This window comes from Acipenser ruthenus, chromosome 18 (assembly GCF_902713425.1).
Source record: "Acipenser ruthenus chromosome 18, fAciRut3.2 maternal haplotype, whole genome shotgun sequence".
In the NCBI taxonomy this organism is placed as follows: domain Eukaryota; kingdom Metazoa; phylum Chordata; class Actinopteri; order Acipenseriformes; family Acipenseridae; genus Acipenser; species Acipenser ruthenus.
Genome location: NC_081206.1, coordinates 16,615,642 through 16,643,379, shown reverse-complemented (window position 1 = coordinate 16,643,379; position 27,738 = coordinate 16,615,642). Strand labels below are relative to the sequence as shown.

The 27,738-nt window shown below is 41.5% G+C and overlaps 3 protein-coding genes across 29 annotated transcripts in view; all 3 read left to right on the top strand.

Annotated features, from left to right (window-relative positions):
* LOC117424054 (alpha-(1,6)-fucosyltransferase-like) overlaps positions 1-27,738 on the top strand; it is a 215,233-nt gene that overhangs the window by 7,251 nt on the left and 180,244 nt on the right. The window contains exon 2 of one of the 27 annotated variants that reach the window (XM_058991319.1): positions 20,002-20,182. The exons of the other annotated variants lie outside the window; for them this stretch is intronic. The gene's annotated coding sequence lies outside the window, so the exon portion shown is untranslated. The remainder of the gene's footprint in view (positions 1-20,001; positions 20,183-27,738) is intronic. 27 annotated transcript variants of the gene reach the window in all.
* Positions 12,879-15,442, top strand: LOC131698635 (golgin subfamily A member 4-like). Its single transcript, XM_058991315.1, has one exon. It carries the CDS (start codon positions 13,460-13,462, stop codon positions 15,440-15,442), a length of 1,983 nt encoding a protein of 660 aa, XP_058847298.1. The 5' UTR covers positions 12,879-13,459.
* On the top strand, positions 15,442-17,520 carry LOC131698636 (uncharacterized). Its single transcript, XM_058991326.1, has one exon. It carries the CDS (start codon positions 15,622-15,624, stop codon positions 16,771-16,773), a length of 1,152 nt encoding a protein of 383 aa, XP_058847309.1. The 5' UTR covers positions 15,442-15,621; the 3' UTR covers positions 16,774-17,520.

The window sequence follows — 27,738 nt, the reverse complement described above, 5'->3', positions numbered from 1 at the left end:
AACACACTTCAGTGTGGAGCAGGACGAGAGGAGGGGTTCAGTGTGCACAGGACTGGGTATATCCACAGGGAACACACTTCAGTGTGGAGCAGGACGAGAGGAGGGGTTCAGTGTGCACAGGACTGGGTATATCCACAGGGAACACACTTCAGTGTGGAGCAGGACGAGAGGAGGGGTTCAGTGTGCACAGGACCGGGTATATCCACAGGGAACACACTTCTGTTTATGATGTAGATATATTTTTATCGTAATTATTTTTTAAATAGGGTATCCATTTACTTTGACTACCAATCAATTACCAGACTTTTAGTTATTTTAAGTAAAAGATAACTTTTTTTTCAATTTTTTTTTGGACAACAATAGGGCGCAAATATCAGTTAGCTTGGAGTATAAACGTTGATACGTTATGTTAAACGTTTTAAACGTGTAGGAAATTAAACAGAATCTAAAGCCAATATTATTATTATTATTATTATTATTATTATTATTATTATTATTATTATTATTATTTATTTCTTAGCAGACGCCCTTATCTAGGGCGACTTACAATCGTAAGCAAATACATTTCAAGTGTTACAATACAAGTAATACAATAAGAGCAAGAAATACAATAACTTTTGTTCAAGCAAAGTATAAGTGTGACAAACCACAATTCAATAATACAGCAGATAATAGTGATAGTTACATCAGGATATGATTAAATACAAAATACTACAGGTTAAACACTTGGCAGATTACAGTATTCTGAAGTACAGGATTAAATGCAGTAAAATAGGGAGCAGATAAGAGCAAAATAAAGCACATTTAAATGAAGGGTGGTAGTGTCCCAGGATACAAACAGAGGAGTTCTACAGGTGCTGTTTGAAGAGGTGAGTCCTAAGGAGGCGCCGGAATGTGGTCAGGGACTGGGCAGTCCTGACATCTGTAGGAAGGTCATTCCACCACTGCGGAGCAAGGGTGGAGAAGGAGCGGGCTCTGGAGGCAGGGGAGCGTAGCGGAGGTAGAGCAAGTCTTCTAGTGCAGGCGGAGCGGAGAGGTCGAGTGGGGGTGTAGGGAGAGATGAGGGTCTGGTCAAGGCATCTGTAGGCTAGTACAAGAGTCTTGAACTGGATGCGAGCGGTGATCGGGAGCCAGTGGAGTGAGCGGAGAAGTGGAGTAGCGTGGGCGAAGCGAGGCAGAGAGAACACCAGGCGGGCAGCTGAGTTCTGGATGAGCTGGAGCGGACGGGTGACGGACGCAGGGAGGCCAACCAGGAGGGAGTTGCAGTAGTCTAGGCGGGAGAGTACCAGGGCCTGGACCAGGAGCTGGGTAGCGTAGTTGGTGAGGAAGGGTCGGATTCTTCGGATGTTGCTCAGGAAGAATCGGCAAGTGTGTGCCAGAGTGGAGATGTGCTGGGAATAAGAGAGGCAGGGGTCCAGGGTGACTCCGAGGTTCTTAGTGGAGGAAGAGGGAGAGAGTGTGGTAGATTCCAGAGGAACAGAGATAGAGAGATCAGAGGAGGGAGGAGGAGGGAAAGAAAAGGAGGTCAGATTTAGAGAGGTTGAGTTTGAGGTGATGCGAGTGCATCCAGGAGGAAATAGCAGACAGACAGGTAGAGATACGGGAGGGGATGGTGGAGTCAGAGGTGGGGAAGGAGAGGAAAATCTGAGCATCATCAGCATAGAAATGGTATGAGAAACCATAGGATGCGATGAGGGGGCCCAGGGAGTGGGTGTAGAGAGAGAACAGGAGAGGACCCAAGGCTGACCCTTGGGGGACTCCAGTTAAGAGAGGGTGAGGTGTGGAGGTTGCTCCACGCCAGGTTACCTGGTAAGTGCGGTTGGAGAGGTAGGAGGAGAACCAGGCCAGAGCAGTGCCAGAGATCCCCAGGTCAGCGAGAGATGATAGTAGAATAGAGTGATCAACAGTGTCAAAGGCAGCAGAGAGGTCGAGGAGAATTAGGACAGAGGAGAGAGAGAGGCAGCTCGGGCACACTTAAGTGAGTTGGTGACAGACAGGAGGGCGGTTTCAGTGGAGTGAGCAGAGCGGAAGCCAGATTGGAGAGGGTCAAGCAGAGAGTGGTTGGACAGGAAAGCAGAGAGCTGGCGGTGTACAGTCCGCTCGAGGGTTTTGGAGACAGGACGGTAGCTCTGGAGGGAGGTGGGGTCGAGGGTAGGTTTTTTGAGGAGGGGAGTGATAGAGGCTTTTTTGAAGGCAGAGGGAAAGATACCAGAAAGTAGAGAGGTGTTGAGGAGGGAGGAGATGAAGGGGAGTAGAGCAGGAGCAGCAGCTTGAATATTAACTCTACATGTACTTTACATACTGTGTTTATTATAGTAGGTCAAAATGTAAATCAGAAATAATCAGAAATAATTGATACTGTAGTAATTGAACTACTAAATGAAATGCTGTAACAATTGTGAAGCTACAGTAGAAAGTACGAATGTTTAATGATATACTGTTGGTCTGATTCAGCCACGAACACCACAAACAATATGGATTTTAAATTTGGGGAACCAAATCCATCACCAAAGTTGTGAAATCTGACTCTAGCAAAAGCCACATATTGTCATTTTATACTTTCCCTCTAAATCAAAAGAGAGATATTTGGAGGCCAATAAACCATATACTGCTCAAGAGCTATCCGCTGAAGAGGGCTGGCATTTCACACAGTGCAAACGAAGCTACATTGCCAAGCCAGCAAACACATATAAAACTGGTACCCCATCAAATTACCTATGAAGAAGGAGACGTCATTTATGCATTGGTTTCCTGTGCATAATATCATTTTGATCCAGTTGTTTATGTACTGTTATATGAATGATTATGAACATGGTCATGTTTCCCATAGAACACATTTCAAGCAGTGTTTTTTTTTTATATTTTCTTTTTTAGCATAGTCAACCATTGTAAGCATTTATATTTATAGAAATCATCTTTAAGCCAAACCTAGGCCAAAAACAGACCTCATCGTATGCAACATACTTTTTCAAAGTAAAAAAATAAACTGCATTGTGGAACACGTTTTAGAATATGCAGGCAGCTGTTTTTGAGGAAGCAGTTTGAAAGTATCTCAGCCACAGGAAAATGCTCCAAGACTGCTTGAAGTAACCCACAAAGCTTCTTGTAGTTGTATGCCCTTGAATGACAGAAAAACTGTATCAGTCATGGCATATTGTCTGGGTTCTTGACAAACTATAATATCTGAAACTGTGACATTCAGACTGAATCCGTACTGTTGCATTGTTCCCCGTGCATTCTCTCCAATGGAAACAGGTCCAGTTTATTTTTCAGTTGAAGACTTTGAGAAAGAGTTCTTGACCAACCGTTTGTCGTTGAATTTCACAAGTTTCTTTTTTAATTGAAGAAATTGAGAAAGAGTTGTAGACCAACTGTTTGTCGTTGAGCTTTACAAGTTTCTTTTTCAGTTGAAGACATTGAGAAAGACTTCTAGTCGAAATGTTTATCATTGAATTTTACAAGTTTCTTTTTCAGTTGAAGACATCAGTGGCGTAGCTAGGCTTGGAAATTTGGGTGGGCCCAAACTTTGCAAAAATTATTTAAATCTATTAAAACCCTGAATACATCAACTATTTCCTCTGTAAATCTAAGACTAAAAACTTAAGCTTCATCCATTTTAACGTTGTATAACAAAGTACATGCCAGTAGCAGACTTTCTCTGTTGCCGAATGTCTCTGATGTTAGCAGGCATGCAGACGCGGCTTTCATGAGGCCATATCATCTGTGTCATTTTGAAAGCGGCTGTTCAGTTCGCAAAGTTGACCATCTAGTAAAATATGATTCCACATTGCTCTCAAATCTTCATTAGAGTGCTCCCTGGTTGACTTTCCCATTTGGTAATTTTCTCTTCTGACATTTATTTTCACATGTTGCCATTTCCACTGCTGAAGTAGATGCAAATGAATAATTTGTAGATTTGTAGGAAGAGGATGATATGGGAGTTGCTTTTGTGGCTTCATTATCTGTCCATTGTCTTTTAAAAAAAATAAATTCTAATTAGTTTTGGCATGTTGACCGCTGCACTACTACTAATTAGCCTGCAAGTTTGCTTAAAAAATACACATTTTAAATAAAGCTGGAATATGGAAACGTCTGGGACGCGCCAACTGCCTCACAAGCTTTCAATCAAATGCAGCTTGCAAATGATTCGTTGTGCAAGAGGAAGCTCCCACCCAAACATTGACTCATAATGACTACTTTGCTTTGATTGGCTAAAGCCTGTGACATTTTCTCTATAGCTCTTGCCTTCGGGGTGCACAGTTTGAAAAAAAATAAATAAATAAATAAATGATACGTTTATTTAAACTTGACATTCATAAAGGTGCAGATTTGGGTGGGCCTGTGTGCTAACTGGGTGGGCCGTGGCTACGCCCCTGGAAGACATTGAGAAAGAGTTCTAGTCGAAACGTTTATCATTGAATTTTATACATTTCTTTTATTATCACAACTTTACATATGCCACTATTGAGTGTTGTATAGTTTTGGATACCTTCAAAAGTGCAACAAATACGTGACAACTTTAGTAAACTAAAAAAATCCTACCTGGAGAGCACGTGTATTGGTCCTCCAGGCAAAAAAAATAAACATCAGGTTCTTTTAACTAAACAGTGAGATACTAATTACTGATTATACTTGCCTGTGTGATCTGTAGACCTCCTAATAACCTGTGTAAACACAATGCAAATATATACGGAGCCCAGGAGGGAACATGAGAGAAAAAAAATCTTGTGCACAGGATTTACTATCTCGTGGCCACGATACAGCAAGACGTGCGCGTGAGAGAAATATTTTATTCTCTCCTGTCCTCTCCTTGGCTCTGTACAAATACAGCAAAATGAGATACGTGGCATTTTCAGCTGTATTAAGACTCCATAAGCATATTATGGGATCTGAGTTGTGTTGCTACAAAGTTTAGCATCGATACTGCAGGAAACTCAACATGGTACAATTATACATGCAATGACAAAGGGGATTTTAATTAGTGTTGCAATGATTCATTGTTTCTTTACATGATCTGCCGCATCATAATAAAATTACTTCTCTTTTGTATTGTGTTACAAGACCAAAATCACAAATAGTCCATTGTTGTTCACCAAATGGTTCTTGAATGAAAAATATGCTGACACAATGTGAGGGGTAATTGCTTACCTTTACAAGGAGGTGTGCTGGAATCAGTCAGTTTAAAGTGAGGTGGGTGTGTTGCCATGACGACTGCAGTGGACACTAGGTTCTGGAGGATAACCGCACTTGATAGCTATTTACTGTGCAGCAGAGCCCACAGCTTGGCAAGAAATGCTGTTTTTTTTTTCTATCAGAACTGAAGCAGGCGATGCAAGGTTGACTTCTGAAAACAAACAATGTAACTAGATAAAGATCCCTGGTGCTCATCACCTACAGTATAATGCAAGAAATGTGGTTTTATATTTTGACTGGATTGTAACATTTCTGAGTTGGGTTTCCAGGCCTTTGTTTTGGAATGTTTGTAGAGCGGACATTTTGAAACAGACTTTAAAGTTAGAACTGTAAAAAGTTATCAGGATGTTAACAATGAAAATAAAAATGACAGGTGTGTTATTTGAACAGTTGTAACAACACGTGGGGACGTATAACGCTATTGTTTCAGAACCACGCTATTTACTCTTTAAGCAAGCTCACATTATCACTGCCCCTAGGACTTACGCCTCCATTGCTACCAATCATCACAAAATTTAAACAATTCATTCAACACAAAAAAAACCGAAGGCTTTTTCTTTTGTATTTGAAATGGAATCCGCAGACCCTCTCCCTCCATTCCTATTTAGCCAGACCAGGAATCTCAGACAAATAAATACACAACCCAACCCCCCAATCCCAGCAGGACATAGCTTACTAGCAGACTGCTGGGTCCTGATCATTAATGTGTCTTGTCCTGAAGCTAAATGAGATCAATATTTCAAACATATTTCACTCACTAATCTTACCTGGAATCAGAAAACTAAAGATAGCCGTTTCATACACGAATGAGATGGTTTCGTTATATAATATTTTAGCATAGTGTTTTTAGTAGCTGTGGCATCCAGAAATACAAATGACATTACAAATGATTCATTTTATTGGATCGGTTACAGTATACTTCAATGTAATGCACAAACTTTTAAAATCATTTTGTAAACGTGGATTTTTTTTTAATGAATTGATATTAGAACAGTCTGAATATGTTTTTGGTGCCACTTTATTCCTGTATTTCAAAAGAAAATGAATTTCCATTTTTAGCAAGTTACAAGTTAATGCTATCGAAGGCTGGCTGTCGCAATTTTAGGATCTGTAATCCTAAGGGGGGACACTTTGTAAATACTCCCCCATAGACATTTAATCTTCAGAGACTCACCACCCCCACAAAATAGATCATTATATCTAAAGAAGAAAAGGCTACTATTGCACAGCAAGGCTTTTACCAGGATACTGAGAAGTTTTTTTGGCAGATGCTGCAAAATCTAAAATAGCCCCCCTTCGCAGCACTGTCAGTAGGTTGCAGGCCCATCGAGGATAGACAGCTGACAATGTTATTTTGTTCATCAGCTGATATGACTCATGGAGTTTTGAAATTGAACGATGTCTCAAAGTTCGTTGTAAAATTATTATGAAACAGAAGAGTGTTTTTTTATTTTAATTTTTTATTATACACTTTATGGGATGCTTTAGGGAAACATGCTGAAAGATATTTTATTGTACAATTTCCATTTTAGCCTCTAAAAAACGTTTATTTATTTATTAACATTTTTAACACGAATGTCCGATCCCAGACATACCGATAATCCAATTCTACCAATCCTGGGACATTAAATCAACCAAACACACTATAGACATATCCTCCCTATTGCTAAAACAACATCTCTGAGATCGCTGTCCTGCAGCAAAGAATGATGAGACTATGAAATGTCAGGCGTCGCACTAGGATTCCCCTGACAATACAATATGATTGTAAATCTGGATCGATTACAAGCAGACCTAATCAAGAGAATACCCTTGAGTGGGGATGGAGGGAGAGGGAGAGGGAGAGGGAGAGGGAGAGGGGGAGGGGGTCGGGGGAGGGGGTCGGGGCAGCTTAATGCCACCTATTGTACACTGCAGCAAAGAGAACCATCGTCGATGAGACCTGCTTTGTAGAGTGGCACACTTCATGCTTGGGGAGTGAAGGTGTGTGCTGTTTGAAATTAGTCATGTCTGACCTACACAGTCTGCTACAATACACTTTCTGCTATCAGACCAAGTTTTTGTAATGCATTTGATAGTAGGATATTTTTGGTGAAAGTGCTAATTAATCTAATGTATGTGTGAGGGTTAGACCCTCACTGTAATACTGAATTGCCTGTTATTGTGTTTATTCTTGTGATTGTTATTCTACTGGTGATAAAGCCGTGGTTTATTATGTATTGTGCATGCTGTTGATCAAGTGTGTTTGATACATGACAGTGTATTGCTGTATTTAGATTAGGGTGCTTCCCTTAATGAAGTTGCCATAGCTACATGTGGAACAAGGGTTTTGTTATATGTTTGATTATCTTCCAATGGGAGGGGTAATGCTAATTTTAAGTCTTTACTGGTAATAGGGACAAAAGAATAATAATGACAGTGATAATAATGAGTAAGCAATATAATAGTTTAACGATCGTATTGTAAACAAAGACGGTATTCATGCAGGTTAAACAAATACGTATAAATGAGAAGAAACATGTGTAATATAAAATATAGGAATGTGTATTGTAAAAGTATGAATGTTATATAATAGTTGTATAAAATGATTCCAGGTGCAATGTTTATTGAATAATGAATCTTGTTAGGAGTAAGCAGATTTAGGGATTGTACAATGCTGTGTCTTTCCTTGAGAGAGAGTTATTAGGTCAGTCGTGATCTTGTCTGTGAATGTCAGTTGTTGTATTTACAGCCTGCTAGTCAGTTGTAATTTGTGTGCAGTATCCAGTGCCAAAATAAAGATTTATACCTGTGAACACTACCACGTTGCTGTTTTCCTCCATTTCAAAGACCTCTGTGTTACTGAGTAAATAATTGTGATTGTGGGTGGGGGGAAGCGGACCATCACCTCATATCAGTATGCTTGTAAAATATTTCAGTGTTGTATATGCTTGAAGATGCTTCAAAGTTTTCTATATGTAACCAAGATATAGTTTGTAAAAATTTAACTGGTTACAAAAAAATAAGTCTAGCAGCAAATTACCTATTTAATACACCATTATTATTTTATTATTATTATTATTTATTTCTTAGCAGACGCCCTTATCCAGGGCGACTTACAATTGTTACAAGGTATCACATTATACATTATTTCACATTATACAGATATCACATTATTTTTTTACATACAATTACCCATTTATACAGTTGGGTTTTTACTGGAGCAATCTAGGTAAAGTACCTTGCTCAAGGGTACAACAGCAGTGTCCCCCACTGGGGATTGAACCCACAACCCTCCGGTCAAGAGTCCAGAGCCCTAACCACTACTCCACACTGCTGACCATTACTGCATGAAAGGCAGTTAGTACCTTTTCATAAACTCCTGAAGTGCTACACATCTCTGATATGTTAGTGCCTCAAACTTTTTATTATTATTATTTATTTCTTAGCAGACGCCCTTATCCAGGGCGACTTACAATTGTTACAAGATATCACATTATACATTATTTCACATTATACAGACATCACATTATTTTTACATACAATTACCCATTTATACAGTTGGGTTTTTACTGGAGCAATCTAGGTAAAGTACCTTGCTCAAGGGTACAACAGCAGTGTCCCTCACTGGGGATTGAACCCACAACCCTCCGGTCAAGAGTCCAAAGCCCTAACCACTACTCCACACTGCTGCCCTAACTTTGCAGCTATAATACACTACAGAAGACCAATCATTCATCACAGGGACACTGCAGTTTTAACCTCTGATAATGGGCACTTGTGTATATTGGTACCCACAGCTCATTTTACATTAAGGATACGTTTGGATAGTGATGGTCCTATCTAGACATCCCAGTTGGTAAAGTATATAGACTTCGGCTTGTATGTACAGATTTGGTTTGGTGTACTATATCGCTTATAAAAGGTTACCACTGTATTTTGCAGTATTACCATTCTTTCCCTGTGGTTATACTATGCATATAGTTTACCCTGGTTTGTCATGTTTATTAATATGCTTTACTATATGTGGCAAAGTGGTAAGTGGTAGCAGGTGCAGTGTGGATACAGTAATTCCAAGAACACACAGACAACAAAGTACAGGTGAAAATGATTGATTTAATGGTGTATAATCCAATGGTCTGATGACCCGCCAGTAAATAATAAAGAGCTGGCAATACACAACAATATGTATTGCACAGTAATGAAACAAAGGGTTGCAGTCCCGCAAATAATAGACACGGTACAAAACACACGCAATTAGACACACACGATCACTGTTCCAAAGTGAGTGCTCTTAGTGCTTGTTGTGAAGTACAATATAATACGTGTGCTATTAGTGAAACAAGTGCTGATAACAATGTTTATTCGTGACGGTAGTGCAGTGGTGATGCGGTTTCGTGCTGGCCCTTGGCGACAGCTCCGGATCTGTGTTTAGCCGTCTAGTGATAACAAACACAGACAATTACTAAACAGACAAACAAACAAAACACTCACGAACTCCTTTCGTTAATTATTTTGGGCAATCTCCCGGTCCTTCCAGTTTACTCGTAGCAAAAACCCAAGCGAAGGAAAAGATTTACAATTCTCCAGCCCCTTTTATGCGATTATGCATGACCCCTTGGTAAACGATTGCAGCTGATTCTATTGCCTGCAGCTGCTACCTCGTTTACCTTCCAGGTCAATACATTCTCGCACTGGAGTCTCGTCTTTTTCCAGGCTGACTGACTTCCCGACCCAGGGAATGAACTGTCAGGACAACCTGTCCGAAGCCTTTCCCTTTTGCTACTTCGTATCCTCACAGGTTGAGAGGGAGATTTACAACCAGAACTCACTATATTTCCGTCACACCATACTTATCCATTTTTACTATGCTTACCTATGCTTTATCATGCTTTATTACATTTTGCTATGCTTTTGCTATCGGAAACTTGTATACTGTCCTTATTACATACTGGTAACAGAATGTAGTCTTCCATTTTGGTGCTATACCAAGGCAATGGCATTTCCTAAGAGTCTGACAGAGCATCATGCAGTTCTGTGGCTTAGTGGAGCTGGTCAGTTTGTCTCTTAAACCTCCAGCTCATGCAGATGGCAGCAGGAGCATGCCTGCTTAGTTCAGAGAGTGACAGAGTGGCAAGAAGCAGGACACTTGCGTGTCTGAAGCAGAAATGACCTTTACAGGACGTAAACAAGCTAGACAGCCAACAAGGCCGGGTTTCTAATGCAGCAGAGTGCACAGAAGGGTAAACATTGGACATATTTAGCAAACCCTCACCTTAAGTCAAACTAAACCATTGAACGTTAAAACATGTTTTCATGTAAACTCCTGTACATAACTCTCAAGTGTAAACAACACCCTTTTCATTCGACACTCCTTAAGGGATCGTCTGTGAATTCTTAGGCTCCCTAACAGGGAATCGTCAACAAATCACAAAACATTTTATATCGTATTTAAGAAACTGGGAGACTGCAACTTTAAAACTGCATATAGAATGTGATTTTTAATTTGAAGGCTTTTAATTGATTAACCAGATGTGAAGGATCTAGTATAAAGATTTATTTGACAGTTATTATAGAAATAATTACGCCTGGCCCCAAAATTCAAATTAAGGTCTAAAATACCTTGACAAAGCCTCCTGTTTCACTAACATTCCTAATTTCTTCATCAGATTTTTTAAAAGTGCAGACTATTTGTATTTAATGTTTACCATATTATATTTAATTTACCTCCAGGCAGATTTGGTTACTTGGGTTTAAAAATCAACAATTGAATTAATTTATTTACAAACACATAATGTGTACAGCTTAACCCTGACACCTTTAACCGGATTAGCATTTTCAGAATGCTGCATGCTATTATTAAAATCTTCCCTGGCAGTATTAAATGATGAAATCTCGCACAGTGTGCTCTGGTGTGATCTTCAGATTAGGATTGTTTTGATTGACACAGGGGGCACATTTGACATTTGTTGCAGCTATAGCTCTTGTCCTTTTAGCTGCCTAGCCTTGGAGCTATTTCATGTTCTGTGTTTTTGGGGACTGGACTTGAACTGAAGGTCAGAGCAGATATTCTAATAAATATGAAATGGCAATGTCATGACTCGAATGTGACTCGTAGAATTAGTGATTTGTCAGAAGAAATGTGCATTATCAACAGCGCACGTCAGCTCTGTGCTGGAGGAGTGGGGGCTGGGCTACATTGTAATGTCAGATTTAGTTTGGTTTTTTGTTTTAAAGATGATGAAATTGAAAGCTTTTTATTGCAGTGTTATCCTAATACAGTCCAATCCTTATTAGTCTGTGGTCTCACATTGATGATGCAAAAAGCCCTTGTGGGATAATTACAGTAACTAAGACAACTTGGTCTTCAGCAGCTAGGCTTGTGGCTATGAACCTGGCTGAGCCTAAACTTTTTAAAAATAAGCCTGAATACTGTGATAAAAAACAGAAAAGAGACAAGAAATCAAATAAAACGAGTGACATGTGGGTAAGGGAATAACCAATTGTTTCAAACTCTTTCCATTCTGCCTTCCAAGTCAGAAAACAACTGCATCTCCATGTTCAACCTGTCCGAATCTAACTGAATTACTTCAAAAACCTACTGAGATTTTGGATCAAACCAGATAAAAAGGAATGCAAGCTGTTATTTAGAACATAAGAAAAGTTTAGGAATGAGAAAAGGCCATTCGGCCCATCAAGGCTCGTCCCTTGTTAGCACACCACTCTCCTCTACTAGGGAGTACTTTGCTAAAGCATAACCTAGATTTGTATAGCAACTGAGTGTCCTTATCGTCTGTGTTGTTGTCATCTATTACCACTAAAGACTTTACAGCAGTACAGAAAATTATCACAAATACAATCTGAAACTTGGTACAGATTCAGATAAACGCAAGATCCAGAACTGCACTGAAAAGCAGATGGATTGCAATGTTCAAAATGGGACAGATCCACTGTAAAACAAAAACAATAAAAAACACTGTAAGTGGCAGCTAATTCATTGGCAATAAAATGGAAATCAAATACGTAGGACTCAAGTCAATCACATGAACTGGGAGGTGAAATCCATTGTTGTTTATAGAGCACAAGTAAGGTTTGGAGCATGTGAAAGCTGAGCTGTATCAAGCCTCCTATTGGGTTGCACTGTGGAAGGATGTTGAGAAAAAGCCTGAGAATCTTTGTGTTAGTCTTGTGCAGGGTTTTACAATGAAGACCTATTGTGTGTGGAACACACAATGATACACTGACTGAAGAATAGAGAGATTCCAAATAATATGTTATGTGATTTGGCAAGCCGCCTAGCCTCAGAATAACAACCATAGCAGCAAAACTAATTGTGCTTCCCAATGTAGATCTGTTAAAGTCTTTAAAATGTACATTTTTAATTAGTTTTTTAAATGGTCTATTCATAGAACAGGGAGAGATAAAAATCAATTAGAGACGGAAGTCTTACTACATAAAGCAGGGACAAGTACTGCTATAAATCTTATTTTTAACTGTAATTTGTACATTTTTTATTTTTATTTAAAACACTTCAGTAAATTGAAATGTAAAGTTGCTTAAAAAAATAAAAAATAATATATATATATATATATAATATATAATATATATATATATATACAGTATATATATATTATATATATATATATATTGTAATGGAGTGGGCTTTCTTATTAAAGTTATAGAGGCTTTAGGACCCTGGGGATTAGGAGAGGACACTCCATCTTGGTAACACTGAAGTAACAGGAGGCCATTTTGCTAAAGGCCTCCTAATTGGGTTAAATTATTTGTTAATTGTTTTGGCAGTGGGTCTGATTGGGGTAAATTAGAGCCAGCTGCCCACACTTATGACTGTGGGGCATATAAACCTCACAGTTGGTTAATTCAGGGCTGTCAGGTTGGAGAAGGCAGTCAAGTAAAGTGAGTACTGTGTGTACTGGATTGTATGTTTGGGTCGGTAAGCAGCTTAGCTGCCCGACGCTCAGTCAGGGACTGTATTGAGTTTAGGAAGTACTCCTGAGAGGAGTTAGGTTTTGTTTTGCTTATTGTGTTTGGCTGTACTTGCAAATAAAGATACAGGCACTGTCCTGTTTAACTGAGAACAAAGTGTGAAACTGCTTTATTGTGTATCAGAATACGGGGCTGGTAAGAGCGGACACCTGGAACAGTAAATACAGAGGGGTGACTTTATCACATATGGTACCAGAAGTGGGGCTTAGAAGAGCCCAAGAAAGCACAAAGGGAGTGTGAACCCCAGCAGCCTACCGAGGCGCTGTTGAGGGAGGAGAAAATGGAACAGCTGGCTGTCCAAAAGACAGATCCAGAAGGAGAAGCACCGGTCAGTGGATCTCCCTGGTGTGAGTGGTGTGGAGAGCGGGCCCACCGCTGGAGAGAGTGCCCGGATGTCCCGCCAAACTGGTGTGGACTGTGTGAAGGGTTTGGACACGAGTGGCAAGAATGCCCAAACCGAGAACCAAAAAGGGGGCGTCACCAGCCTAAGAAGAGAGAGGACAAGCGGTACAGGTTGGCCCGGGAGGCTGCACTAAAGTTTTCCTGGTGCCAAGAGGATGGACACGAGGAAGCCAGGAGGGAGCTGCTACTACAGGAACCAGAAGTTTTCTGGGGAGAAGTACACACTGTGAGGGATTGTCAGCCGCCACAGGAGACGCTGCTGAGGAAAAGACAGTGTGACCTGCAGCCGCACATACAAACCCAGGATGATGGGAAGAAGCGGTTACAAGCTCAACGGGAGGAGCAGCAGAAACTGAAGAGCCAACTGCAGGAATTAAAGAAAAACATGGAGATCCTTAACCAGGAGAAGACAGCTGCTCTTGACGAGGCAGGGCAGTGGAAAAACAAGCTTTCAGAGTGGAAAAAGAAGGCAGAAACCAAGTTCTTGCAGAACCATAGCGCTGTAATGTCACTACAAGGCAAGTTGAAAGAGCTGGAGAAGCAAGTTTGTGGAAAAGAGGAACAGTTAAGCAAGCTCACAAGGAATGTTGCTAAACAGCACAGAAGCAAGTCCGAGAGAGACCAGGTGCTGGACAAGAAAGAGAAGAAAATCGGTGAGTTAACTGCTGAGCTACAAAACTGTGTGTTCAAGATAAAGGAGCTGGAAAACCAGCTTGAAAAGAGTGAGGAACATGAGTGTATTATAGTAGAGCTGCAGAAGAAAAATAAAGTAAAAGAGGCAGAAAACAAAGAACTGTTTCTGAAACTTCAACAAGCTCAAGTACAGTCTTCTGAAATGGGTAACAGAGTTAAAGAAACTGAAGATCAGTTGCATACTTTGAAAAGAGAGACTGAGCGTTTGAAACAGGAGCTTGAACACAAAGAAGAGGGTTTTGGGAAGTTGAAAATGGAAGCGCTGAAGAGTAAAGAAGAAATGCACCGAGCAGCAGAGAAATGCAGTGCGGATGTACAGCAGATTTTAAAGGGAAAGAACAGTGAAATACAAGAAGTGCAGAACTTTCACAGAATCAAGCAGAAGGAGATGGAAGAGAGAGTTAGTGAACTGGAGAGGGAAGTCCAAAGTCTTGTGCGAGAGTTACAGGTTGTCCAAGAGAGCAAGGGGAACCAGATTGCAGAGCTGAAGGAAAGCGCTGATTATTTGAAAGCTGAGTGGGAAGAAAAGTTACAGTGTGTTGTGAGTAAAATGAAACGGGAGAAGTTCGAACTTCAAAAGAAATACAGGGAAAGTAGTGAAGACGCAAACTCTCACCTGTCCCAGCTAGAGACCCGAGTGCAACAGCTGACAGTGGAAGTTGAGGATAGCACCTTGCAGTGTCAGAAACTGACCCAGGAGAAAGTAGTCTTGGAGCAACAGCAAGTGAACAGCATTACAGAACTATATGAGGTTAATCTAAAGTATAATGCCATGTGGGAAGAAAAGGAAGTGCTTGGAAAGAAGCTTGTAGAAGCAAATAAAGAAGTTGAAAAACACTCCACTAGAGTGAAGCAGCTTACACAAGAGAAGGAGAGGTTGCAGAAACTGTACAAGATGAAGGAAAGTGAAGCTGCCGGAGGGAGCCGGGAGAGTGACACTCTGAAAAAAGAAGTCCATTACTATGCAAGTAAGTCGAAGTGGGCACAAAACAAGTTAAAAGAAGAAGTTATTGCACATACAGAAACCAAGAAGAGACTGGAAGGTACTGCCAGCAATCTAACTCTAGTGAGAGGAAAAGCTGAACAGGAAAAGTTGAAGGTACACCAAGCTGAAAGCAAAGAGCTTGATACTCAGAAGAGAGCCTTTAAGAAAGACTTTGTGCTTTGAAGTCCCACGTAAAGTGCCTGGAAGCTGAAAAGTTAAGTACTGAGATTGAATTTGCAGACTACAGGAAGGTTGTCCTTAGACAGAAAGTTGAACTTCAGAATCTACGGGATCAAGTAAAAGGGGTACAGAAACTTGAAGGACAGGTTAAGCAACACGAGTCTGTCCTACAAGAAGAACAAATGAACAGAGGAAAGTTTCAACAGGACCTGCAGAAATGGATGAAACAGAGTTCAGATATGGAGAGCCAAGTGAAGGAACTCTGCAAGCTGTTTGAAGCGCGAAAGGGAGTTGGAACTGCGGTCAGAGAGGCACTGCGAAAGATATGTACTGTTCTTAAAGAAGCAAAACAACAGCGGACCAAGCAGGAGGAAGGCAAAGTTAACCTGAAGCTGGACTTGAGGAAATTGAATCGGGAGGCAAGGATGCATCAGGAGGAACTGCGCAACAGAGCTCAAGCCTTGATGGGAAACCTTCAGAAAACTCATCAGGAAAACAAGTTCATGTTGAAAGATATAGAAGCCATGGAAGAGAATCGGTCCAATGTCTCCCAGTGTCTGAAGGAGTTGCAGACACAGCTAGAGAAGCAGAAACAGAGCGGAAAGGAAGCTTTAGTTCAAAAGGAAAGAGTTAATCAGAAAGGGGACCAGGAGCATCAGAAGAAAACAGAGTTGGCATTTAGAGATGTAAATGGGGTTAAATGTCTGCTGCAGGCAAAAGCAGAAGAAGCACCCAAGCCCTCTAGCCAAGAGAATAGAAAACGGAAGCGCAAGAATAACGCTTGTACTGTTTCTTTGAAGAATAGAACGAATGGTAAGCTAGAGCGCTTGTTACAGAGAAACAGAAGGCGTAAGGTCAAGCTAGAACTAGCTTCACCGCCAGCAACTGAGGGGGAGGAGGCACCTCAGTCATTTCAAAATGTAGTGTCAGAGAAGGGGCACTTGCAGAGTTTGCAGCAACCACTGGAAGGGTCGCTGAGTAAAATAGAACCTGAGCAGACGGAGCTTGTGCAGCTGGAGCCGACGCAGGGGTATCCTCAGCAGCCACCGGAGATGCTGCGGAGGAAAATAGAGCATACAATGCTGGAGTACCTTCTATTGTTGCCAGCATTACCAACGGTAAACCGGGAGCTTAGGCTACTGCTGAACCCGCAAGAAGGGACAAAGGGGACGCTGGGTTTAGTGGGCAGGCCAGAGGTTAGAAGTGCACCTCCTTATAGAAGTATGGAGCTGATGAGAGGGTCAGCTCACATCAGAGGCCTGGTCTTTGATCGGGGCCGACTGAGCCACAATAGTCCCTGTCACCAGTCTGGAATGAGTACAAGTGGACTGTGAAAAGGTGTTGGCTAAAAGAAAGCTAACAAAAAGTGGAAGGACATCATAAACAAACTGGCAGGTGAACAAAGTAACCAAATAATGTAATGGATTTTGGTGGGTATTAAAACTAAAGACGGTGTAATGAATGAGTTTGTAAATGATAACGGTGTGTTAATTAAGGGAAAGTAAATATAGCATAGAGTTGGTATGCCCGACCCCACAGGATCGTGCAGAGGGGGAGGATATGTAATGGAGTGGGCTTTCTTATTAAAGTTATAGAGGCTTTAGGACCCTGGGGATTAGGAGAGGACACTCCATCTTGGTAACACTGAAGTAACAGGAGGCCATTTTGCTAAAGGCCTCCTAATTGGGTTAAATTATTTGTTAATTGTTTTGGCAGTGGGTCTGATTGGGGTAAATTAGAGCCAGCTGCCCACACTTATGACTGTGGGGCATATAAACCTCACAGTTGGTTAATTCAGGGCTGTCAGGTTGGAGAAGGCAGTCAAGTAAAGTGAGTACTGTGTGTACTGGATTGTATGTTTGGGTCGGTAAGCAGCTTAGCTGCCCGACGCTCAGTCAGGGACTGTATTGAGTTTAGGAAGTACTCCTGAGAGGAGTTAGGTTTTGTTTTGCTTATTGTGTTTGGCTGTACTTGCAAATAAAGATACAGGCACTGTCCTGTTTAACTGAGAACAAAGTGTGAAACTGCTTTATTGTGTATCAGAATACGGGGCTGGTAAGAGCGGACACCTGGAACAGTAAATACAGAGGGGTGACTTTATCACAATATATATATATATATATATATATATATGAACTGCTAATAATTGACAGTGATGAAAGTGACTCTCAGGAGTAATACATTATAACAATAGAAAATGTAGTTTAAAGTAGGCCTACATGTAATGCATATTTGTTTAATGCTGTTATTACGTTATTAAAAGTTTTGCTTTATACTTGAAGGTGTACAATACAATGTAATGTTGTTATAAAACACATTTTTTACTTAGTTCCCACTGACACAAAACCTTTTAACAAAGTTGCTGGAATGTTTAAATTGAGTTACGATGTTGCTACAAGGTTGTGTGTTAGCGGCTTCTCAATGACCACATGAAGCATGTGAAGCCAGTGATCTATTATACACGCCGGTCTCAACTAATCACCGGTCTCCAATACGCGGCGGGTCTGCTGGTAAATATTGTAAATAAACGCTGGAGGCATTTAATTGATGTTTTACGGTATATATGTATGTATGTATGTATGTATGTATGTATATATTAGGGGTGCAACAATTAATTGATGCATCGATTATTGATCATCTGTTCTTAAATTTCCCAAGCTTCTATTACATAATGTTGAATTGATGCATCAAATTAGTACCCAGTTTGAAGTCTGTTGCCGGTTTGCATTAAAACCTTGAGTGTGTGAGAGTGCTCTTCTTTTAGTGCTAGTATGGTAGATTAGCACATTGCTAGGATACACACTTTAGGCCTCTACATTCGCTTGGGCTAGCCAAATCAGAAGTAGACCTATTGTATTCACGTTTTCTTGATTTAAAAATGAAGGCAATATGTTTTTTATTTGTTTTAAATCTATTAAATCTACTGATTACCTTCTTTTGTTTCAAAGCATGTTGTGTTTGGATTATATTATATAAAAAGAAGCTGAATTTAGTACAATAGTTAAATTAGTCGGGATTTGTGAGATTCATTAAAATGTTTTGCTTTTGGACATTAAAACGTTAACAGTAATGAACAACCATAGTTCAGATAGAAATGACTTATGTTAAAATGCAGTGTTTTTTTATTATTACAATGTCAAAGGGACATCTGATGCGGACACACACATTCTTTTCAGTTGTTAAAAACTCTAATCGGAAGTGTTCTAATTTGAATGTAAGTTGTGCCTTATTGTTGAACTATTATGCACAACAGTGTTTTTAGTTATTGGATCTTCTATTAAAAAACAAAACAAAACAAAAAACTAATATTTGTTATTTATTTTGAAAAATAAAACGTCAATGCATCAGCTTATCGTTGATAAATGCCTATACGATAACGAATACAAAATGAGGGTGCCGATTGCAGCACTAATATATATTGCTTATTGCCCCCTTACTGTTTTTAATGTTTACAGTCATGCTGAGTGTAGTTATTCAGATATGCCTTTACGTTCTGTTCCAATCTGAGAGAAGGTGCTTTTCAGTTCTTTTCAGTTCTCTTCGGTTCCAGTTGCTTGCCATAGATATAAGGCAGGCTAGATCTGCGGAATAACATTGGGAATGGCCATGGTAACAAAACATTGTTGGATTTCTTGAGAGAAACAGCTTTGGGGTCATAATGAACAATAAAACAACATTTCTAGGAGGACATTTTTCTTTCTTTCGTTTTTCCAATTATGTTTACAGCAGCATTTATCTAAACGCAAAGTGAGTTCCATTTTCTGATTGATATGCATTACAAGTAGTGGTTTGCAGTTGCTGGAAAATTGATTTCATTTTTAGTGTCAGTAAAATGCAGCTCCAAAGTGGAATGGCCTTTACATACGCCGGTTTTAATTTGATATACAACCAGGAGCTGTCGGGAAACAGCAGTCGGGATGTAATTGTGCAGTAGCAAACCAATGTTCTGAAAAGACAATTTTGTTCTTTGTTAGTGGGATTATGTATTGTGCAAACTACTTGACGTGCCTCAAAAGGGTTTATTGAGGGTTTTTTCTATTCATGAGCCTTTGGTTTGGAGCTATTTCAGTGCTTTCTTTAAACACTGAAAGTACCAGACTGTTGTGGTAATGTAACCTTCCGATCTTAGAAACTAGAATGGTCAGTCTTTGCTTGAGAGAGGCCCAGGACTGAATGGCAGGCAGGGGGTGTTCAGGTCAAAAGCCCTACTTCCTTACTTACTAAATATCTAGGTATTTCTCACATGCAGAATGACTGAGCGGGACGGTTTCGCCAGTGATGACTGCCAAGAGTGACACCACAATGAATTGTGTAACTTTAAAAAAAAAAACGTGACCATCTTAAATACAAAAGCCTGAAAATGTGGCAACACTGACAAAAGAAAACAAACACAGAAGAACAGAAGCTCCAGAAATCCATCAAACTGATAGCAGCTTTAGTTTTATTGTTCGCTCTTTTTTCTGTAATACAAAGGAAGTCACTGTATCTCACTGTCCCATCTTAAATGTCTGCAATTGATCGATACAGTAAAATAACTAGCTGTTCTTACCTTCTCAATTTAGTTCAACAGGCCTGTTTGTAATTGGATGGCGCTAAAGAGCATGTGATGGCAGCATGCCCCTTGGGACTGCTCTCATTGTGTGCAGGCGGCCCTTCTGGTTAAACTGAAAGTAGGTCACAATCTTCAGCACATACTTCTACTGTTCCACCTAGCGAAGACGGTCTCTTATTCCTACAAAACAGGTACTTCTTTGGTTTATTTGTTTTTATATGATTTATTTATTTATTTATTTATGCTACATTGGCAGGCAGGTGCCAAGAGAGCTTCCCTTCACAGCTGAGAGAGAGAGACAGACAGACAGACTGTCTGTCTGTCTGTCTGTCTGTCTGTCTGTGTGGCAAAGTGCCCCCCCTGTGTATGTTATATGTTACGTGTTGTGTGTAAATGTGGGTGTATAGGCATTGGTACACGGGATATAAGCGGTCTGTGTTTCACGTGTGTGTAAATTGTATATTTGTATTTAGGCACGGGGATGGCACATCACATCACGTGCAAGTAAAAAGTAATATGTGAGCACGGGGAATTGCACTTTAATTAATTCACGTGCAGTTGTACCGAGATTCCAATTGAATGATTGACTAGCAATCGAATCTCGGTACAACTGCATAAAAGCTGCATGTTTTCACTCACTGGGGGTTGGTGTTCGGTGAGTGGAGAACGGGTTAGGAGACGGAGGGTATTATAAAGTAAAATAATAGTAAAAGAAGCTCACCGTGTTTGTCTGTGTAGTCCGTGTTGTTTGTCTCTTTATTTTGGCTCAAGTGCCGTGTCCTGTTTTTGTGTTTTGTTACAAACGTTTATTTTCTGTCTGTTTATTCATTAAATGCTGAGCGAAAGCATTCGCTCAGCTCCACCAAACTCCACATCTCTCTGTCGTTTGTGTTCTTGTCTTCTGGTCTGACGTCACCCACTCCGGCCGTCTTTGTGACACGTGGTGTCAGAACCGGGACAACAGCGCCTCCAGGGCTCAGGCCAGAGCGGGAACCGCAGTTTTTTTTGTGGAAAAGTAAATAAAAATAAATAAATAAAAAAAAAAAATGGAAGGCTGGAACTGGAGAGACGGCTGCAGTGAGCTGGAGGATCTCCTCGGCAGGTTGGAGGACCAAGGTTGGTGCCTTGCCTGCGGGGTGTATGGGCACACGGTGGCTGTCTGCCCCTTCCAGGAAGAGGAGGAGGAACCAGCCCAAAGGAGGAAGGTGAGCAGAAGGAGGCAGAGAGGGGGAAAAGTGAGGAGGAAGCAGAGGGAGCCAAGGTGGTGCACCATGTGCATTGCTTATGGGCATGAGGACGAGGACTGCCCAGAGCAGGAGCCAGGGGAGGAGGAGCCCGAACGTCCTGCGCCTGAGTGGGAGGAGCCCGAACGTCCTGCGCCTGAGTGGGAGGAGCCTGAACGTCCTGCGCCTAAAAGGGAGGAGCCCGAACGTCCTGCGCCTGAGTGGGAGGAGCCCGAACGTCCTGCGCCTGAGTGGGAGGAGCCCGAACGTCCTGCGCCTGAGTGGGAGGAGCCCGAACGTCCTGCGCCTGAGTGGGAGGAGCCCGAACGTCCACAGCCCGAGTGGGAGGAGCCCGAACGTCCACAGCCCGAGTGGGAGGAGCCCGAACGTCCACAGCCCGAGTGGGAGGAGCCCGAACGTCCACAGCCCAAGAGGGAGGAGTCGGTGCGTCCACGTCCCAAGAGGGAGGAGTCGGTGCGTCCACGGCCCAAGAGGGAGGAGTCGGTGCGTCCACGGCCCAAAAGGGAGGAGTCGGTGCGTCCACGGCCCGAGAGGGAGGAGTCGGTGCGTCCACGGCCCGAGAGGGAGGAGTCGGTGCGTCCTGTGTCCGGAGGGGAGGAGCTGAAGGCCCAAACCCCTATTTTTTTTTGGGAGGGACGAGGGCGTGAAGCTCAGGCTCCACAGCAGCCGCTGTTTTTGCTGCTGAAGGGAGCCCAGCGGAGACGCCCGCCACCAGCTCTACCCCCGCTGTCGGAGGAGCCGGCAGCGCCACCAGCCCTACCCCCGCTGTCGGAGGAGCCGGCAGCGCCTCCACCACCACCCGAGGGAGAGGAGCAGGAGCTGCCTCTGCCTCCACCACCCGAGGGAGAGGAGCAGGAGCTGCCTCTGCCTCCACCACCCGAGGGAGAGGAGCAGGAGCTGCCTCTGCCTCCACCACCACCCGAGGGAGAGGAGCAGGAGCTTCCTCTGCCTCCACCACCACCCGAGGGAGAGGAGCAGGAGCTGCCTCTGCCTCCACCACCACCCGAGGGAGAGGAGCAGGAGCTGCCTCTGCCTCCACCACCACCCGAGGGAGAGGAGCAGGAGCTGCCTCTGCCTCCACCACCACCCGAGGGAGAGGAGCAGGAGCTGCCTCTGCCTCCACCACCCGAGGGAGAGGAGCAGGAGCTGCCTCTGCCTCCACCACCACCCGAGGGAGAGGAGCAGGAGCTGCCTCTGCCTCCACCACCTGAGGGGGAGGAGCAGGAGCTGCCTCTGCCTCCACCACCACCCGAGGGAGAGGAGCAGGAGCTGCCTCTGCCTCCACCACCACCCGAGGGAGAGGAGCAGGAGCTGCCTCTGCCTCCACCACCACCCGAGGGAGAGGAGCAGGAGCTGCCTCTGCCTCCACCACCCGAGGGAGAGGAGCAGGAGCTGCCTCTGCCTCCACCTCCCGAGGGTCCGCTGCTGCTGCCGTCGCCTGAGGTCATCGAGGGTCCTGCTTCGCCTGGGGTCGCCGGGGCCTCTGCTTTGCCTCGGGTCGCGACACTGTGGCCGGAGCTCCATGAAGGGGAGCTGCCGGCCATAAAGAAAGAGGGGGAGGTCAGGAGACCAGCTCCCCCTTCTGCACTTTCGCGGCAGCAGATAGTGTGGCTGAAGCCCCGGAAGAGGGAGCTGCCAGCCACGAAGAATTGGGGGGTGCCAGACATTCCACCATGGCCACCCCCAGAAACAACTTGCTTCCCCCTCTTCCGGGACTTTGGGACTGAGGGGGGAGGTGGCCATTGAGGCCATGTGTGCGTTGCACAAGGGGGGGTATATGTGGCAAAGTGCCCCCCCTGTGTATGTTATATGTTACGTGTTGTGTGTAAATGTGGGTGTATAGGCATTGGTACACGGGATATAAGCGGTCTGTGTTTCACGTGTGTGTAAATTGTATATTTGTATTTAGGCACGGGGATGGCACATCACATCACGTGCAAGTAAAAAGTAATATGTGAGCACGGGGAATTGCACTTTAATTAATTCACGTGCAGTTGTACCGAGATTCCAATTGAATGATTGACTAGCAATCGAATCTCGGTACAACTGCATAAAAGCTGCATGTTTTCACTCACTGGGGGTTGGTGTTCGGTGAGTGGAGAACGGGTTAGGAGACGGAGGGTATTATAAAGTAAAATAATAGTAAAAGAAGCTCACCGTGTTTGTCTGTGTAGTCCGTGTTGTTTGTCTCTTTATTTTGGCTCAAGTGCCGTGTCCTGTTTTTATGTTTTGTTACAAACGTTTATTTTCTGTCTGTTTATTCATTAAATGCTGAGCGAAAGCATTCGCTCAGCTCCACCAAACTCCACATCTCTCTGTCGTTTGTGTTCCTGTCTTCTGGTCTGACGTCACCCACTCCGGCCGTCTTTGTGACAGTCTGACAGGAGACCCCTAACATAAAGGGTTAAAGCTGAGCAAAGCAAGAAGGGGCTCGGATAGGGAATATTTGATCAGTCACTAATTTAGATGAAAAGCAAAAGGCTTTGTAATATGAGAATTTTGCCTACAAGTGACGGCAAAAAATGTAAGTTGTTTTTATCTTCAGTATACCGTAGGGCAGGGGTTCCCAACCTTTTTCAACGTAGGGACCACCTTAATGTTTGGATTTTTCCCATGGACCACTTACCACGCATTTTTTCACAACAACGTTTTGAAACTCGTTTTATGTATATGTTACGGGAAAAACCCGCTGACTTGCCCGTGACTTTGGGCAAAGCCCAAAATAAAAATTAAAATAACTTTTCGGGCTTTTCCCCAGCAAACCACGGTCTGCCCACTGCTTCTGTGGCAGAGTCCGAATCACTCCCTCTGTTCTTTCATTCCTGTTCTGAGTGACAGGTAGACCTTCAAAACAAGGAATTAACATGAGGAACCCCATTGACACTTGCTTAGTACCATCGGCAACAGCCGGATAGGAATCAAGATATATATAAAACCAGCGTCACACTTCAGAACTATTACCTGCAACATCAGAACAAAAATTAACATGAGGAACCCCACTGACACTTGCGTATAAAAAGGACAACAATATTAATAACGTAATAACAACCAACAATAATAATGAGGAGTTGTATTGAATAGGGGTGCACCGAAATCGGTAGTCTATTGGCATGGTACTGATAAAAGGGAAAAAAACACAATCGGCTGTTGGTAGTTTTTGTTATTTTAGCCGATAATCTACACCGATATTCATGCTTGAATTTCTTCCAGCACAGAATTATATGTTTGGTCAGGCTTGCTTACTAAAAATGACACAAGAACACTGACACTCATTTTCTTAGTGCTGTGTAACCTGCGATCAAAATGCAGTAAGTACGTCTCAAAATAGAGGTGTTTTTTTTTTTTTTTATATCTGAAGACAACAATAGGATAGCGAGTTGTGTGCTACATGAAATCCAACAATGAGCTGCGAGTAGAATATTATTCTGATGCTTAAAAAAAAAGGTTGAATCCTAAATAACATTGATAGTTTAAGTTATTTATTATTATTATTATTATTATTATTATTATTATTATTATTATTATTATTATTATTATTATTATCATTATTTGTAGAGTACATGTAGCCTTTACAGTTACCAGACTAACATTCACCCTAAGTAATGCTTTGTAGTTGGTTTCAGGCTGACAAAACTGTAATAAATATAGGGGTATTTATTATTCGGAAGAAAATAGTATTAACCAGGCACATTATTGTACAAATGCATCGATGCACGGTTAGTTACAAAACTGCCTCTGCGATGTCTCTGCGATGTCTCTCTCTCTTCGGCATCACCTCAGGTCCTCCTCCACTTTTTTAAAACCAAGACTACAGCAGCAACGACAACAATCTCCCTAACCTCCAAGGAGCTGTGGGCTCTCTAAACGTTAAGTGGGAATTTCCTTTTGTAATTTTTGTTTATCTTGCTCTGAATGATTAGCTGATTCACGTTTGACAGTGTTTATGACAAGTGATCTAATAAGAGACCGTACTCAGCAGAGTGACTGGGAGTGTAAGTTAAGTGCGTAATACATATATAGATTTTAATAATTTGTTTAAAATAAATTAGTCTTATATATCTCATTTATTATTTGTCCCCTGTCTCTGTCCCCTGAAAACATAAAATGAAAGACTTTGACCAGGCATTGTTGGGCACTCCTAGAGCTGTAATATATAGAAAGTAAAGTATTTATTTATAATGAAATCCCTGGGCTTGAATCTCCGCTGCTTCCATGAAGGCACACATGCACTCAAGAACCGTCTACAGGGTACCCTGTCACAATACTCTATGGTAAGTCCATTAAAAGTGAAAAAACTAAATATTTTGGCAATCACTTCTAGGCACAGGTTCCATCTTATAGACGCTTGTACTTTTTGAGTTTAAAAATACTGCAGGAAACAAACAAATATTGGACGTCATGCTGGTACAGATTTCAGGTGTTCATTTCTTCATCATTTTTATTAGGAATGCATTCTTGAAAGCTTGGTGAATAAGGATCATAGAATTAAAACATGAAGATAAAAGCTTGAGGTCAGAGGATTTTCAATATGATTGTTGGTATTTGAAAAGCACAGTACTGTGCAGCCTAAAATGATGGAGTTTTCCAGTACCAATAGCAAGTCTTCTCCAATGTGTTAATTCAGGGCTATAAGTTATAAATATAATACTTTCTTTTCATGTAAAAACCCATGAGCATTATAATAAAAAGGCCTTTGACATCTTAGTTTTCATTTTGTGCTTCATGTCCATTTCAAACTGTAATCCAATCCTCTTTTTAATATAATCCAGGTTTGTGCTTTTCTGTTTATCAATAAGCTGACCTTGATGCCAATATGAATTACACTCTCAAATTGAAAATGTGTTTAATCTTTGCTCCTTGAGAGCTGTGGCAGGTAAACAGACAGCATTTGAGATCCTGGATACTGTTAACGTTGGCAAGATTCTTTTCCAAGCAGTTCAAGGGAAGCTTGTTTACTGTGCGTGTTTGAGCTTTGAGTTACAGCTCTGTAGAAAATAGACGGATGAACAGTCTCAAGATATTGCTTCTTGTAATTGATAAGATTTAAACGTGCAGTGTCATCTCAATTATCACTATTAGTTTATAATTAATCAAATATAATATGGGATTGCTGTAACCCCTACCTACCCAGACATTTAAAAAAGAATAATTTAAAAAGCAGATGGTTTGAAAGTCTCCTTAGAAAGGATCGTTTTGCAAATGTTGAGGTCATTTTACCAGCTTTCCAGTTTTTAAATAGCTTCAGTCTAGTATGTTGTTCAGGATTCTGTGATGTGATAAAGATGAAAAGATGATATTGTTTAACGATGACGCTCACAATAAAAAATGGCATACAAAAGATTTATATAGGGAAAAAATAAGAATGTGGCAATAGCCCTCACGAGCCCTGGATCTCAATCCAATTGAGAGTGTGTGGGATGAACTTCAGCGACACAATTATCACCATGATCCTCTGCCTACCTCTGCACCAATTGTGTGAACTATTAATGACTGAATGGATTAACATCCCCTGAAACACCTTCCTGCACCTTGTCTATGCCACAAGCCAACTGACAAGACTGAAACGAATTTGTGAAACTGAAGAAAGCTATGACAAACGTAAAACTGACACGCTTCTCAAATTTAATTCTAGAGAATACAAAACAGAATGGCTTGAATCAGCAGAAAATAAAGTGGATGCCAAATCCACTTAAACAAAAAATGTCTTCCCCAAAAAATAAACCAAATTTATTATGTTGCACAACGTACACCCCAAGGACAGTAAATATTAAAAAATGTTGTTTTAAAAAATTGTCACATACTCCAAAGTGATCAGTTGTTGGAGAACAAATTTAAAGAGCTACCAATGGTCACATACAAAAAAGCAGGAAATATTAAAAACCAAATAGTAAGGGCCAATACCTATTAAACAGCAAAACCAAAAACTGTCTGGAGCTGTTCCGACTGGAAATTATAAATGTGGCAATTGCATAAATTGCCAATATACTTGTAATACTAAATGGTTCAATCACCCAGGCAATGGAAAATAAATTGAAATAAAAGGTTTCATAAACTGTAGAACTAGCAATATTATTTATATGATTTACTGTCCTTGTGGGAAAGTATACATTGGTGAAACTGCACACTCTTTAAAATAATGTATTACAGAACACAGAAGTGCAATACGACGTGAGGATATTAGAAATCCTGTCGCTAGACACTTTAAAGAACTTAATCATCAGATCTCAAGTTTTCGCTATCTTGGCATTGAGAGGTGGCGATCCCGATTTAATTAGAAAATGAAGAGAGGCCTTTTGGATTCACTAATGTCAAAGCCTATTTCCTAAAGGACTTAATGAAGATTTTAATCTGAAGGATTTTCTATAATTGGAGATGCATATATTTGATTGCATTCGTAATCTGTATTTGTAAGCTATATCTAGGTGGATCTATGTTTACTATATTTATAATATTTTGTTGTGTAACTATAAGGGGGAGTTTATTTTTAGATGCCAAAATAATTG